The sequence below is a fragment of the Pleuronectes platessa genome, chromosome 5 (genome assembly GCF_947347685.1).
Source record: "Pleuronectes platessa chromosome 5, fPlePla1.1, whole genome shotgun sequence".
Classification (NCBI taxonomy): Eukaryota; Metazoa; Chordata; class Actinopteri; order Pleuronectiformes; family Pleuronectidae; genus Pleuronectes; species Pleuronectes platessa.
In genome coordinates, this window is record NC_070630.1 from 16,570,742 (window position 1) to 16,584,714 (window position 13,973).

Below are 13,973 nucleotides of genomic sequence, written 5' to 3' on the forward strand. Positions count from 1 at the left end.
GCATCTTTAAAGACTTTTTAAGCCCTAAAGTTCTTCATTACTGAATTGTAGACTTTTCATGACCCCACAGAAACCCTGTAACTGCTGATGAACAAAAGCGTAAAGAATTCTTGCAGTATCATCACAACTGTCCTGATACTGACCTGCACCACCCCCCAGAGAAACTAACACTAGTGGGTTGTGTACTTTTATGTACATGTGTGCAACCATACCTCGAAGGCCTGCACAGGGATTGCTTTGCTGTGACGCATGGACAGAGGAGCGGGGGAGGTTGGAGATGACAAACTCATGTCCTGGAGAGCTTTCAGAGCCTGAAGGGGAGATATAATGGAACAAATGGAAGAAGGAAGAGAGACATGACCAAAAGAATAGACACAGAGATAAACTGCATTGTTTCCAACTGCGAGTTGGTGTCAACAAGGAAACAGTTTCCCATTTCCTGTGTGTGATCTAACAGGAGCAGAGAAAACCACTGACGTTGCAGCAGTCAAGACACACACAGCAGCTTGATTGCACTGAGGCCATTTCCTGTCCAGGCAGCTGAAGACCTCTCTCAAAGTCCAACAAGAAACAGTTCCATCTATTAACATGTCAGAGCTGGTCAAGCTGTACAAAATTTAATTGGTGAAGTTTACTGTGTTCGAAATAAAATAGTTTAAAATCTGTTCCACCCCCAGTGTGAACTTGAGGTTTTTGAGGATAAAACTAACACTTTGACACACACACTTTTAACCTCACACTCTCACACATACTTTCACACACACTTTCCCACTTCTTTGACCACCTCCAACAAACAGCTCAGTGTCTATCTACGTGTGTGTGAGAGAGACAAAGTAGAAAACGAGATAAACCAAACAAAATGCATATAAAGAGAAAGAGAGGTCGTGTGTGAGGGTGCAGGCGTACACATGACTGGATGTGTGTACCTTCTTCTCTATAGAGGACAGCAGGTCTTTGAGAATGGCCAGCTTGGTCACAAGGTTCTCCAACTCCTGGTCTCCACCCTGATTCACTGACTGATTGGGAAACAACTTAGCATTAGAACCCATGTCGGCTGTATAGTTTGAAATGAACAAAATGATTTAAGTAAACTGATTTTAGAGAAAATGTAGTTATTATGGTAGAGAATCACCACAGACACAGACAGCTCACAATTACACAGCGTCTTACAGGCTGTGTTTAAAACTCTCTATCCGTGTGTAAATAAATCCTTTTCTAATCAAACATATAATTTCCAAAGTATCTGTGTGGTGTGACTATTAAATAACAGATGATCCTAGAAGACCCTGGACAAAAATGACATTTAGTCTGAAAGTCTTATTTAATATAGCTGCCTGTTCTGTAAACGAGGAGCGTTACTATTTACCAAGACATATACAAAAGTGTTTACTTCTTACTTAAGGACATTATTTCACATATCCAACTATAATCTGAAAAATGGACTTAGTAACTTAGAAACTTAACATAACATCGAAAGAGAGCAATACTGGCCGTGATAAGATGTCAAATTTTACAACTTAAACGGCATATAGTTTAGATGTTGATCATATTTTTTATTCGTCAGTATGGGTAATAGTCTCAGATTGGTGGTGGGAGGTCTGTGTACAGCAGGAATGCAGAAAAGGGCTTAAAGACTAGCACAGACATGTTCAGTGACTGTAACAACAGGCAGGTTCCACATCTGTGGCATCTACTTAAACTCAAATTATATGACACAATAGATTTGTATGTTTAATGGATCATATTAAAGACACTGTTCAGATATAGTTAAACTAGTGGTGTAAGCAGAATGATGGAAACACAAGGGTGCATCCAAAGAGGCAAAGAGTTGTACCTGCTGGATCATCTTGGAGACCATGAAGGCGCTCTGCTGATCAAAGACTTTAGACAGAATCTCCAGACCAGACAAAACCTTGTCCACCTCCCTAGTGAAGAAACAGAAATAGATTCACAGTTTAGTCGTCTCAAAATGCCTCTCAAAGTCAAGTCTTCCTCTTCCTTTAGATCTATATACAGGGAAACTGATATTTACTCTAAGTGTGCATGTCGAAGTTTAACCAACAAAAGGTTAATGAATTATCACATGATTCAGTTACATTTTGTTCATATATTATTACATCCCGTGAGGAGGTTATGTTTTCATCTTGGTTTATTTTCTAGTTAGCAAGATTTTGCGAAAACTTCTCGACTGATTTCCATGAAATTTTGTTTAACGGTTGAGACTGACCCCAGGGAGGACCCATTACATTCTTGGTTTGGATCCAGCAACTTTATATCACTATCTTTAACGATGGAATAAAGGTCGTTATTCAACATTTTCATTGATTTCTCAAAGAATAATTTGTTGTTTGTGAATGTATACATGTTCGAATCCTATACGTGAATGTATACGAAGGTGTGCACTCTACTGAGAGCCACTGTAGTTGTCAACGTTATGATGAGCAAAGGACATGTGTGCTGCTGTGTCTGTTTACCCATTAAGGCGTTTGCAGGAGGCCACTAGTGTCTTGTTGAGGTGAGGCAGGGAGGAGGCTCCCTGTTTGACAGCTTCCAGGTCCAGAGCATAGCTGCCCTTCAGGTACTCATGGGAGATGGTGCTCAGGCCATTAGCAGCTGGAGGGCTATAACAAAATGAGCGAAAGAGCACTTGTGACCATTGTAAAACGCACATGATTACACAACGCACAGAGTGTACAGAATACTGTGCAAGCAAAGGAAAACCGCATCGTTGTTGTTTGACGTTGGGGCTGCACATTTTATACAGCCATGTCCTGTGGTGTCAGTGACGTAGGAACTGTAATAATCTTTATTTCCTGTGCCATCTAAAGCTTTCTAGGGCTCATTTGGTATGTTACAAGGGTTTCTTTTCTTGTTTGGTGGTTTCTTGTCAGTTCTTTCTTACGGTTGTGATATCACTGCTAAGTCACACATTGGCCTTCAACGTTTCAGTTAATATATAAAAAGTACGCCCTCCATAATAGAAAATTGTTGAGAGACAGAGATAGGGTCTGTGTGTCTGTGAGCATTAAATCTGTGCAGTCAGGATTTGTACAAACACACACTTCCTCTAAACCAGTGAGTCTGACTTGTCTGCCCTGCCACATACAGACTTGGACACACAGTAACACCTACACACCTGCGCACACGCAAGCATGCACACGCACACACACACACACACGCACACACACACACACACACACAAAATAAATCATGAGAGCCAGTAAAGGCGAATAAGGTAACCTCTTCAAACTAAATCTTCAGCTGTTGCATCTACAAATCTTTGAATCTATGATCCTTAAATATGGACAACACTGTGGCTTCATGCAAACCAGCCGACTGTTAAAAGTCAAAGGTGTAAAAGAAAAGTCGATATCTTTTTCCCTCACTGACTCTGGTAGATTTTGTACCAAATAAATCTTATATCGTAAAAATAAGATAAGATAATAAGAAAAATGTCAGATTTTACGCCTCTCTCCATGACACCTTATCGAAATTATTAATGCAATGAACTTCTTATCTTCAAATACAGCTCACAGAGCAGTGTGACACTGATTGATCTTATCTACAAAAAATACATGTACATGCACACAAACAACAGTAACCACTTCAATAAGCCTAGCATCATCTGTGAGCAATTTCAACAGGATGTGGCTTTCCTTCTACATTATATGTAGACAAAAGGGGGCACACAGAGACTACACAGGATATTAAGGTGTGTGTGTGTGTGTGTGTGTGTGTGTGTGTGTGTGTGTGTGCTGCTAATAAATGTCAGTGCATATTTGGTTTGATATGTATCTGTAACAATGTATGCATGTTATGACAAATACAGAGAAAGCGACTGACACTCAAAGTGTGTGTTAAGTGTTCATGTCGTCAATGAAACCTCTGGTTCTTTTGGGATATGATCATATTCTTTGTGTTTGTGAGTGGGTGTGTGTGTCCTTGTGTGTTTCAAATATGGTAAACATGATGGTTAAGAAGCTCAGTGGGTGATTTGACTTTAAGCACTTGTATATGATTGGTAATTGGAAATGGGTCTGGAAATTTTTCCGGAGTTTGCGTATCCCATATTAAGAATACACATTGTTACACTAGTTCAAAAAACAACAGGAAAAGAATTCAGAGCGGGAATGGTGCTTAGGTAGAGCATGCTGAAGGCAGGATATGACGTTTGAATTCCGCAGTGGAAATCACATGTCTTTGTTTACAGGACATCAACACAGTCTGTATTATCGTCAAAAACTATTGAATATCACTTCTACTTCCAAGTTGATATCTTCATCCCCACCTCTTTGTTCATCCTGAGATATTTGTATTCTTTTTTTTTTACACTTTCGTGTCCATTGTTTGCAGTGAATGTTCTGAACATTTTCCAGCTGTAATCTCACATTGGTTTACTCAGACATATTCCGAACATTCTACTAGGGGGGTGGCAGGAAAAGTTCCAGAAAATGTGCGGAGCAAAGGATTCAGACATTTGTGAAATAAAGGCCCTTAAAAAAAATGTAGGGACAATTTCAAGGGTTCAGTGCCTCTCTGAAAGCTGGAAACTTTGTACCTGTCTGTAGGTGTGTCTGGTCCAGGAGGAGTTGAGGTGGAGGCAGAGCGAGGGGGAAGGGGTGGCTTCTCATCCTCCCCATCTGCCAATGACAGAAAACCGAGTGTTAACATGGGAGGTAAAGGAGGCCACTGAGACCGTGTGAGAGGGGGCTTTAAAGATACCTGAATAGTCTCTCTCGTCACTGACAGCCGTTTCCTCTCTGTCCACGGTGTACAGCAGGGTGGTGACCAGACCCTGACTTGGCTGCAGGTACAACAACACCAACTCTGGTAATGTCTTAAATCGCTTAGGCTGCACGCCCTGAGACGTCTGAGAGAGAGGGAGAGAGGGAGAAAGATAAACAGGGAGGGTTACAACAAGAGATAGAGGAAGAGAATAGTTGCAAGTTATTTTTTCTACATAACAATTACATCCAAGCTGCTTGACTACGAGTAGTCACTTATTAAAATCTTTGGTGGCCCCGATTGTTCTACATTGTTGTGTTGTGTAAGCAAACACGACCCAACTGTCGAAACATTATTCCAACCAGGAAGCACAGTGTCAGTGAACAGGGCCTGCAAACAAATTATCACCAGGAAGCAAAATTAGATATTTAAACTGTCACAGGATTCTGTAATGGCCACACAGACAGTCTGGAGCAGCATGATGTTGTGTCATATGTTGTGTGAGTCTTTGTGTGTACATGTGTGTCTGTGTGTTTGTGTGTGTGTGCATGTGAGTCTGTGTGTGTGTGTGTGTGTGTGTGTGTGTGTGTGTGTGTGTGTGTGTGCGAGTGTGGCTGGAGGTGGTGAGGACTTCACAGCTGTTGAGCACAAGGCACAAAGAGGCTGCTGTTGGTGTGTGTGTGTGTGTGTGTTAGCGAGCGAGTGAGTGTGTGCGTGTGTTAGCGAGCGAGTGAGTTAGAGAGCTCAGCGCCAACGAAAGCATCTCTGCCTGCCAGCTGCTACTGAAGCAAATACAGGTTCTGCTGCACACATGTACACACACTTTACCTCAGTCGACTGTGTGTGTATAACTGAGTTTGTGTGTGTGTGTGTGTGTGTGTGTGTGTGTGTGTGTGTGTGTGTATATTTTACTGAGTTTGTGAGTGTCTATGTCTTCTTTGTACCTGTACAGCCAGAAACCCCTCTTCGTCTGGGAGGATTCTGTACGTGTGGACGTGCTTCTGAAATCTGCAGAGGAAGAAACAAGGCAAGGGTGGACATCAGGGATGATTGATGGATGGAAAGTAGAAGGAAGTGTAGTGAAAAAGAGGGAGGTAGAAGTGAGAGAGGAAGAAAACACAACATTCAGATTATTGCTCAATTTAAAAAAGCACACACACACTCTTGTGCTTGACCTCAGTGGATTTGCGTGGGAGTGTGTGTATGAGCATGAGGGGGTTTAGACGCTGCAGGCAGCTTCAACCTGTTGCTGTCCGTCACAGTTGTGAGCGGGCTTTATCCTTACAGTAGCATGATACAGTAGAGCACAACAGAGCTGAAACTAGTGTTCAACATTGTTAAGTTGTCTTGATTTATCTTATTTACCCATCAAACCCTTTCTTGAATCTCTTCCAGAATTTGTAATGTTTCTTTCAGTCGAGAGCTGCCCTTCAAACTTCAGTGTGAATTGACTGCTGGTTGATCCACAAGCTTTTTTTTAATAGCCAATCACAGATCAATGCTCTGACATTGTGATTTGAGATCACACAGCCGTGACTACATGCCTGCAGCCAACAGCTGGAGAGTAATGATTTCTGTGTCTGCACTTCGTGCCTGCTCAGTGGACCAGACACAAAATATCCAATTTGCCAAGCAAAGGTTGTAGTTGATGTCTGTTGGTTAATGTGAATGTGTGTGTGTGTGTGTGTGTGTGTGTGTGTGTGTGTGTGTGTGTGTGTGTGTGTGTGTGTCAGTTGTGCGTCTATTTAGATGTGTTGGAGTTAGGATGGCAGACTATGCAAAACTCCTCGGTAATGCTTTCATCTCTGCTTATTTACACGTATGTGTATGTGTGTGTGTGTGTGTGTGTGTGTGTGTGTGTGTGTGTGTGTGTGTGTGTGTGTGTGTGTGTACACAATATAAATGGGTGGAAGGGTAAATCCATGTCAGCCCTTCATCCTGCCTCGTCCACTCAGCTGTTTTTTCCGGTCTTTCCAGGTCAGTATCCTAAAGGAACTAAAACATGAACTGGAATAAAATATGAAAGTTATATTCCTCAAGAACAATTACTGGTACTGCTGCATTACAGTCACCTTTGACAATTGGACTGAATCAACTTCACGAGAATCCATATTAGTTTGTCTTGAGCACATTTAAATGAGTTGTTTATGTTTGGAGAAGTCACTCACTCCTCTGGGACTGGCACAGTGAATAAACTTAAAACATTTCTGTTTAAAACACTCTTAATATTTAAGTGTTTATGAATGTTTGACATATTATATTGTGTTCTATTCATGGGTGTAACTTCATTTTATTCCCTTTTTCTTTTATGATCTTTGTCTTGTTTTGATTTCTGTCTGCTTAATCTCTATATTTTCTTTCTGTTTTAGCACTTTGTAACTTTGAGAAAGGTGCTACACAGCTAAAGTTTTCATTAGCATTAATATTATTATAAACCAGCACCACATCCAATATACATTGTTACATATAAATGTAACAATGTAAAATTGTTTCCAGGAAAGTGTAAAAATTTGCTCGCACTGCATTTAACCTTTGTTCCACTTCCGCAATTATGTTTTTATGCTTCTTAATAATTCCAGCTGTAGCGGAGCCGGTGCCAAAACCTGTTGGATGTCCAATTTTCAGGTGTTTTCTTAATTTGGCATCACCGCTTTGACCTGATCGCACACAGACGACGGAGTTAAGCGGTACTTGGCTAAACCACCAGGACACACTGAAAATAGATTTCCAATTTGAGCTGATTTATATCCAGAATATTCACAAGACCATTGCCAGCATGAGTTCCATACATAATGTATATTGCAGTTGGCCACACTGACAGTATAAACCTGATAAATATTTGTGCCTGGCGTTCATGTCCGTCTATAAACAGCTTCAGTGAGATGAACTGTTCCTTTGTCTATCTGGCCTGTGAAACTATATCCATATTTAATCCTGTCACATTTTAAAAACAGTGCACTGTGGGTGCAGTGGCACAGGATCCATACACAGTGGAGAGCAGTGTGTTTGTGTATATGTTTGTGTGTATCGGTGTGTGTGTGTGTGTGTGTGTGGGGGGGGGGGGGGGGGGGGGGTCTTCCTGTTGGCAGTTGATGAGATTCTCTGTGGATCTGGGAAATAAATACTATTGTTTCAGTATCAGCAAAGTTATATCAGAGGAGGCAGCTGGAGAGAGAAAGAGGGGTTTATTATGGGATAGACAGAGACCCAAGGCATACAGAGTTTGAGTGTGTCTGTAATGTCAACACTGGCCTGTGTTGAGGGTAATGACTGCCCCACTGCCTGCTTCTGTCCAGTTAAAATTCTACCTTCTCGCATTCGGTCTCATCCAATAATACACACATAATCAATAAAAAATGTCCAATCACCAGGTATATTTCCTGCCTCAGCATAAGCGTAGTGTAAATGCTGTACATCTGAATCCCACAACTTCTCACAACTTGCACAAAAGCTGATAAATGCTGAGCAAATAAATGTATCGCTGTACGGTGACATTTGCGGCGTCACCCATTCCTAAAGTGCTTCTATAAGTAACAATTTGTTTTGCTATAGCAGTGATTTTCAGTGGTTTCAAATGCAAATAATTATTGAGGATGTAATTTCTGCAACTATTTGAGTTTTATAAATATTAAAAAACCCTCACACACAACTAAACAAGCTGATGAGCAACAATTATCGCACTTTTCATTGAAAAGCAGTCCTAGTCACTTCCTAAAAAAGGTCAGAGAATTACCATAGAATTCTGAACTCCAAACTTCCAGGTGAAAGGCAAAGGCCTACAAACAAAGTGCCCGGGAGTCTGTCCCACTGCTGTCACAGCGTCTTCTATTCTCAGACAGCAGCAAAGTGGAAACACTTCCTAAACACACTGGTCCCTCCAAAGCCCTCAAAACAGAAGTACATATGTCTGTGTATGTGAGTCACGAGGACACGCTCAACAAGAAAGAAGCCATGTCTAGTGACCGTGTTCATGTCAAAACTGATCATACTGGTGAGTAGTGGGCAAGGTCCTCAAACAAGTCACCTGGTAGAGCAGTATAACTTGACTCTAGTGTCCATGCTAAATCGTCACGTTGACAAGTGTGTGATGAGCTTCCATAGTGCATTCTTATAAACAGCATTTCAAGGGACTTGGGGGTCCCAGGAAAAACTGACGTTGGACGTCCCTACATCAAACCAAACTGTCTTCATTTTGCTTCGGTGACGAGCTACAGTGCCTTGCATAAGTATTCACCCCCCCTTGGACTTTTTCCCATTATGTACTGTTACTAACTGGAATTCAAATAGACTTAAATAAACGTTTTCCCGTTTGATCAACAAAACATGCATAGTACTTTGGAGGTGCAAAATAAATTTTATTGTGACACAAACAATAATGAGAACAAAAAAGTTGACATCTGTTGGGTGCATAAGTATTCACCCCCCTGTGTCAATACTTGGTAGAACCCCCTTTCGCTGCAATTACAGCTGCAAGTCTTTTGGGGTATGTCTCTACCAGCTTTGCACATCTAGAGATGGAAAGGTTTGTCCATTCTTCTTGGCAAAAAAGATGAAGCTCAGTCAGATTGGATGGAGACCGTCTGTGAACCGCAATCTTCAAGTCTTGCCATAGATTCTCTATTGGATTGAGGTCTGGGCTTTGACTGGGCCATTTTAAGACATTAACATTCTTTAATCCAAACCATTCCTTTGTAGCTCTGGCTGTATGTTTAGGGTCATTGTCCTGCTGGAAGATGAACCTCCGCCCCAGTCTCAAGTCTTTTGCAGACTGCATGAGATTTTCTTCAAGGATTTCCCTGTATTTGGCTCCATCCATCTTTCCCTCTATTCTGACCAGTTTCCCTGTACCTGCTGAAGAGAAGCATCCCCACAGCATGATGCTACCACCACCATGTTTCACTGTTGGGATGGTCTGCTCAGGGTGATGGGCAGTGTTGGGTTTTCGCCACACATAGCGTTTTGCATTGAGGCCAAAAAGTTCAATTTTTGGTCTCATCTGACCAGAGCACCTTCTTCCACATGTTTGCTGTGTCTCCCACATGGCTTCTGGCAAACTCCAAACAGGATTTTTTTATGGATCCCTTTCAACAATGGCTTTCTTCTTGCCACTCTTCCATAAAGGCCAGATTTGTGGAGTAGACAACTAATAGTTGTCCTGTGGACAGATTCTCCCACCTCAGCTGTGGATCTCTGCAACTCCTCCAGAGTAACCATGGGCCTCCTGGTTGCTTCTCTGATTAATTTTCTCCTTGTCCGACTCTTCAGTTTGGGTGGACGGCCTCCTCTTGGTAGGTTTGCGGTTGTGCCATATTCTTTCCATTTTCTTATGATGGATTTTATGGTGCTCAGAGAGATGTTCAAAGCTCTGGATATTTTTTTATAACCTAACCCTGCTTCATATTTCTCCACAACTTTATCCCTGACCTGTTTGGTGAGCTCCTTGGTCTTCATGATGCTGTTTGTTCAGTAATGATCTCCAACAAACTCTGAGTCCGTCACAGAACAGGTGTATTTATACTGAGATTAAATTGCAGACAGGTGGACCCTATTTACTAATTATGTGACTTGCAAATGTGACTTGTGAATGCAATTGGTCGCACCAGATCTTTGTTAGGGGTTTCACAGTAAAGGGGGTGAATACATATGCACTCTTTTCAGATTTTTATTTGTAAATAATTGTGAAATCCATGTAATATTTCCCCCCACTTCCAAATTATGCACTATTTTTTGTTGGTCCATTACATAAACTCACAATGAAATAAATTTTAATCTGTGGTTATACCATGACAAAATGTAGAAAAGTCCAAAGGGGGTGAATACTTATGCAAGGCACTGTATTTTTCAAAGAGGTAATGCCCACGGCAAGCAATGAGATGTCTGATGCTTCAGTATCACACTTCAATTCAACCGAACAGTTAACAGTTAAAAAACCAAGGGGCATTAAAACTTCTTGGTCATATCCAACTGCAGCTGTTACTAAGCGACAGTAATAACAGCAGGACAAGCTAGTGACACGATCATGTATATACTCTGTGGACCAGATCGTCGCATTCATTTCGGTCTTCGCGGTCTACTCGGACCACAGAGTCTGCCTCCATTGTAACCGTGTAGACAGCGTCCTACGAAAGAGGCAGCCCCTGAATTGGCACACAGTTAGTGTGGTCTTCAACCAAACCGTTAAAAGTTGGGGCATGAGGCCTCGATGGAGTCATAGCAGTCTCCTGAGCACAGTGAATCACAGAAAATTGTCGTTGCTTTAAATCTGATGTTCTTGGGGTTCTTGAGGTTCTTGAGGTTCTTCGAGGCAACAGGAAATTGCCCGCTTTGCCTACTCTGTTGCAACGCACCTGCTTGCAAAGATCATCTGACTGCACTCAACAGAATACATAATGAAGTTAAATCTGAATTTGTTACACAATTTGTCTACAACAGTTACAGTGAGATTTCAGATTGAGTTTTTCACTTTGTTTTGTTAGACAGTGGAGTGAGTTAGCCAAATGGCTCAGGAGATAAAGGAGATGTCATTCAACGGGGATGAGGACGTGTTACACACATCAGCCCTTTGCACCCAGGATGCAGGACAGAGGCTCTGACTAAAGACAGTCTGCCATCCAGCCGTCTGGAACCTTTTCAAGCCTCTGGTGATTCACATTTGACTTCATGGAAATTGGTTTTGTTTTTAGCCACGCAATATTAGAAAAGCTAACAATGGTGACAAATGAATGTGTTGTCTGACCATATCATCTTGTCCTCTATAGCTTCAGGGGTTGTTAGGAGATATTGGCCTCTGGTTCTCCAATACATACAACAGACAGACACCATGATTCTCTTCAAACTGATCAGACGACAGTGGTCCACATGACTAGAGGCAGAGCAGGTTAACACTGTGAACTGTGATAATTTGACAATGTATGACGTGAAGACATTACTTTGTGGAGTGACAACTGAAGACATCAGGTAAGGTTTGACTTCCCTTTAGTGTGATGAAAATCGATTTAACAACCTGACGCGACCTCAAGTCCATCTCGTTCTGTGAGAACGTGATACATCATACTGACACGCAAGGGGTTTTATCAAGCCTTGCAATTTCCCATATGAGGCATCAGGATCATCAGTAGTGTTGAATGACATGAGGACATAATTAATATACAAATAATCATTGACTTCTGCTTGGACTTTAACTGTGTCATGAGCAGATCAGTCTTTAACAACAGCCTCATAAATATCTGTAAGTTCACTCAAACAGGCTCATTTAGAATCTGCATGTATACAACTTTATATACATTTATACACACTTCTATTTAGGACATTATCTCAATCAAAATTTTCCATTTTAATATTAAAATCCAAAACATTTATTTGTTTCTTTCTTTGAGTATCTCTTTAAATCTGCGATATCTTTTTAAATACCACCGATAACAACTCTTAATTCTACCACCATGAGAACTAAAGGGGAATCAATAACAGGGATTACAGGAAATGATGAGTGTTACAGAGGAATAATAAATGTTCAGTTTCCCTATTAGAACCATGATCCTGCTCCATGGATTCCACAATCTATCCAGGAATCCAGACATTAAGATTAACAAGAGCACAGTATTCAAGCAGTATTAGTTATTTTTGGAATGAGAGTAAACAGTAAAGATGCCCATTCTGTTTTATTTGTGACATGCACCAACTATGATCATGAAGCACCATTTCCCCAACATCTGTCCAAGAAAAGTTTCATTCATTGTGAAGAAAAACCTTTTGAGATCAAGTCAAGTCAGTGATGTGAAAGGTGAAAGGGTAAAAGGAAGGGAGAGGTGGAGGCGGGAGCAAATCCGGAAAAGGGATGATGCATGGACGTGTGGAATGTTGCTGGTCAGAGAGCACGGTACTGAGTTAGCAAAGCATCCAGCTGTGACTGAAAAGTAATATTTTATCACTGGTGTTAATCTCTTTGACTGTGTAACTTTAATAGACCAGTAGTTTAATGTATTGCAGACCTATTGTACTTCGGGGTAAACAGTAATGTTACACGACAATCATTTTACGTGCAAAATGTCAAAAGAGGTGAGCGTGTGAGCTGAGAATATCTCGCTTTGTCGAACCAACAAAGTAAACCTAATGAAGCGCAACATATCAACACAATGGAAGAGTATATATTAACCATTTTATATATATTAACCATTTTATGCTTACTGAATTTATATCACAATTATCAAAATACTTTCTCATCAGATGCTAATTTTGGCCTGTTCTTATATTTTGCATATTCACACACGGTAAATAAAGCATGTAACGCTGACGTGCACATATACACTGGGCTCAGCATGGGGTGAGCTGTCAGATAGGGGGATGTAGGTCGAGTCAATGTCAGAGCACTGTGTCACATGGCTGCATCGGCCTTTTTATTTGGTGCATCTGTTTGACTGTGTGTGGGAGTCGAATGTAAATCATCGCATGTGTTTGCTTGAGTTTGTACGCTCAACATGTGACACTTGGCCTGATACTCTCTTTCTATTCTATATATCTCTATATACCAGCACTACACCGTACATTGAAGAGCATATGACAGAGACTTTAAAACAGTACAGGTTGTCTTCTCACAGACTGTGAGTCTAAATGGTCACATAATGTTACAAACTTGTCTTGCAACATTCGATCGGCAGTAAGCTGGAATGGTTCTGTATTGATGACTGCATTACCTTTGAATATCTCTTTGTTGTTTTCTTTATAACAAGTGGGTTAGTTTTTGTTTACGTGATCCTTTTGTATTGTGTTTTATGTGTTTGTGGCTAAACTGTCCTGGAGATGATTGGCGGCAAAGCGTTTCCTCTCTTCTGTTTAGCAGAGAGGATGCACCCTGTTAACTTCACTGGCCTCACATTCACATTGTTATTTCGAGATGCATGTTGTGTCTGGGAAGAGAATACTAAGTCAGCTGCTTCACCCTGTGCACTTTGTTGAAGGAGCCCTTAAATTAAAACCATCAGATGCTTTCTATTTACCTCCACCACCAGTCACTGTAATGCCACTGCTCGCTACCCGCAGGCTGACTGTAGCAGAGAGCCCTGTAAATAAATAAAAATACAGCCCTGCAGGCGACCACATCAGACTGAGCAGACAGACAGGGACAGGCCCTGGAGCTCCGAGCCCGGGCAGGAGCTTCTGATCTGGGGCAGTCACACATTCTCTCTCCTCCCCCCCACACACACCCTCTATCTGACTTCCAGGGGAAAGTAAACAAATGAGTTGGGCTTGTT

At 41.4% G+C, this 13,973-nt stretch overlaps 1 protein-coding gene across 2 annotated transcripts in view; it reads right to left on the reverse strand.

Moving 5' to 3' along the window:
• Positions 1–13,973, reverse strand: part of inppl1a (inositol polyphosphate phosphatase-like 1a) — a 28,071-nt gene that overhangs the window by 13,269 nt on the left and 829 nt on the right. For both annotated transcript variants that reach the window (XM_053422197.1, XM_053422196.1), the window contains exons 2-8: positions 5,670–5,733; positions 4,723–4,870; positions 4,559–4,640; positions 2,475–2,621; positions 1,835–1,925; positions 927–1,016; positions 213–311 (exon numbers count right to left, since the gene is read on the reverse strand). In XM_053422197.1, coding sequence (XP_053278172.1) covers positions 213–311; positions 927–1,016; positions 1,835–1,925; positions 2,475–2,621; positions 4,559–4,640; positions 4,723–4,870; positions 5,670–5,733 — 721 coding nt within the window. The remainder of the gene's footprint in view (positions 1–212; positions 312–926; positions 1,017–1,834; positions 1,926–2,474; positions 2,622–4,558; positions 4,641–4,722; positions 4,871–5,669; positions 5,734–13,973) is intronic.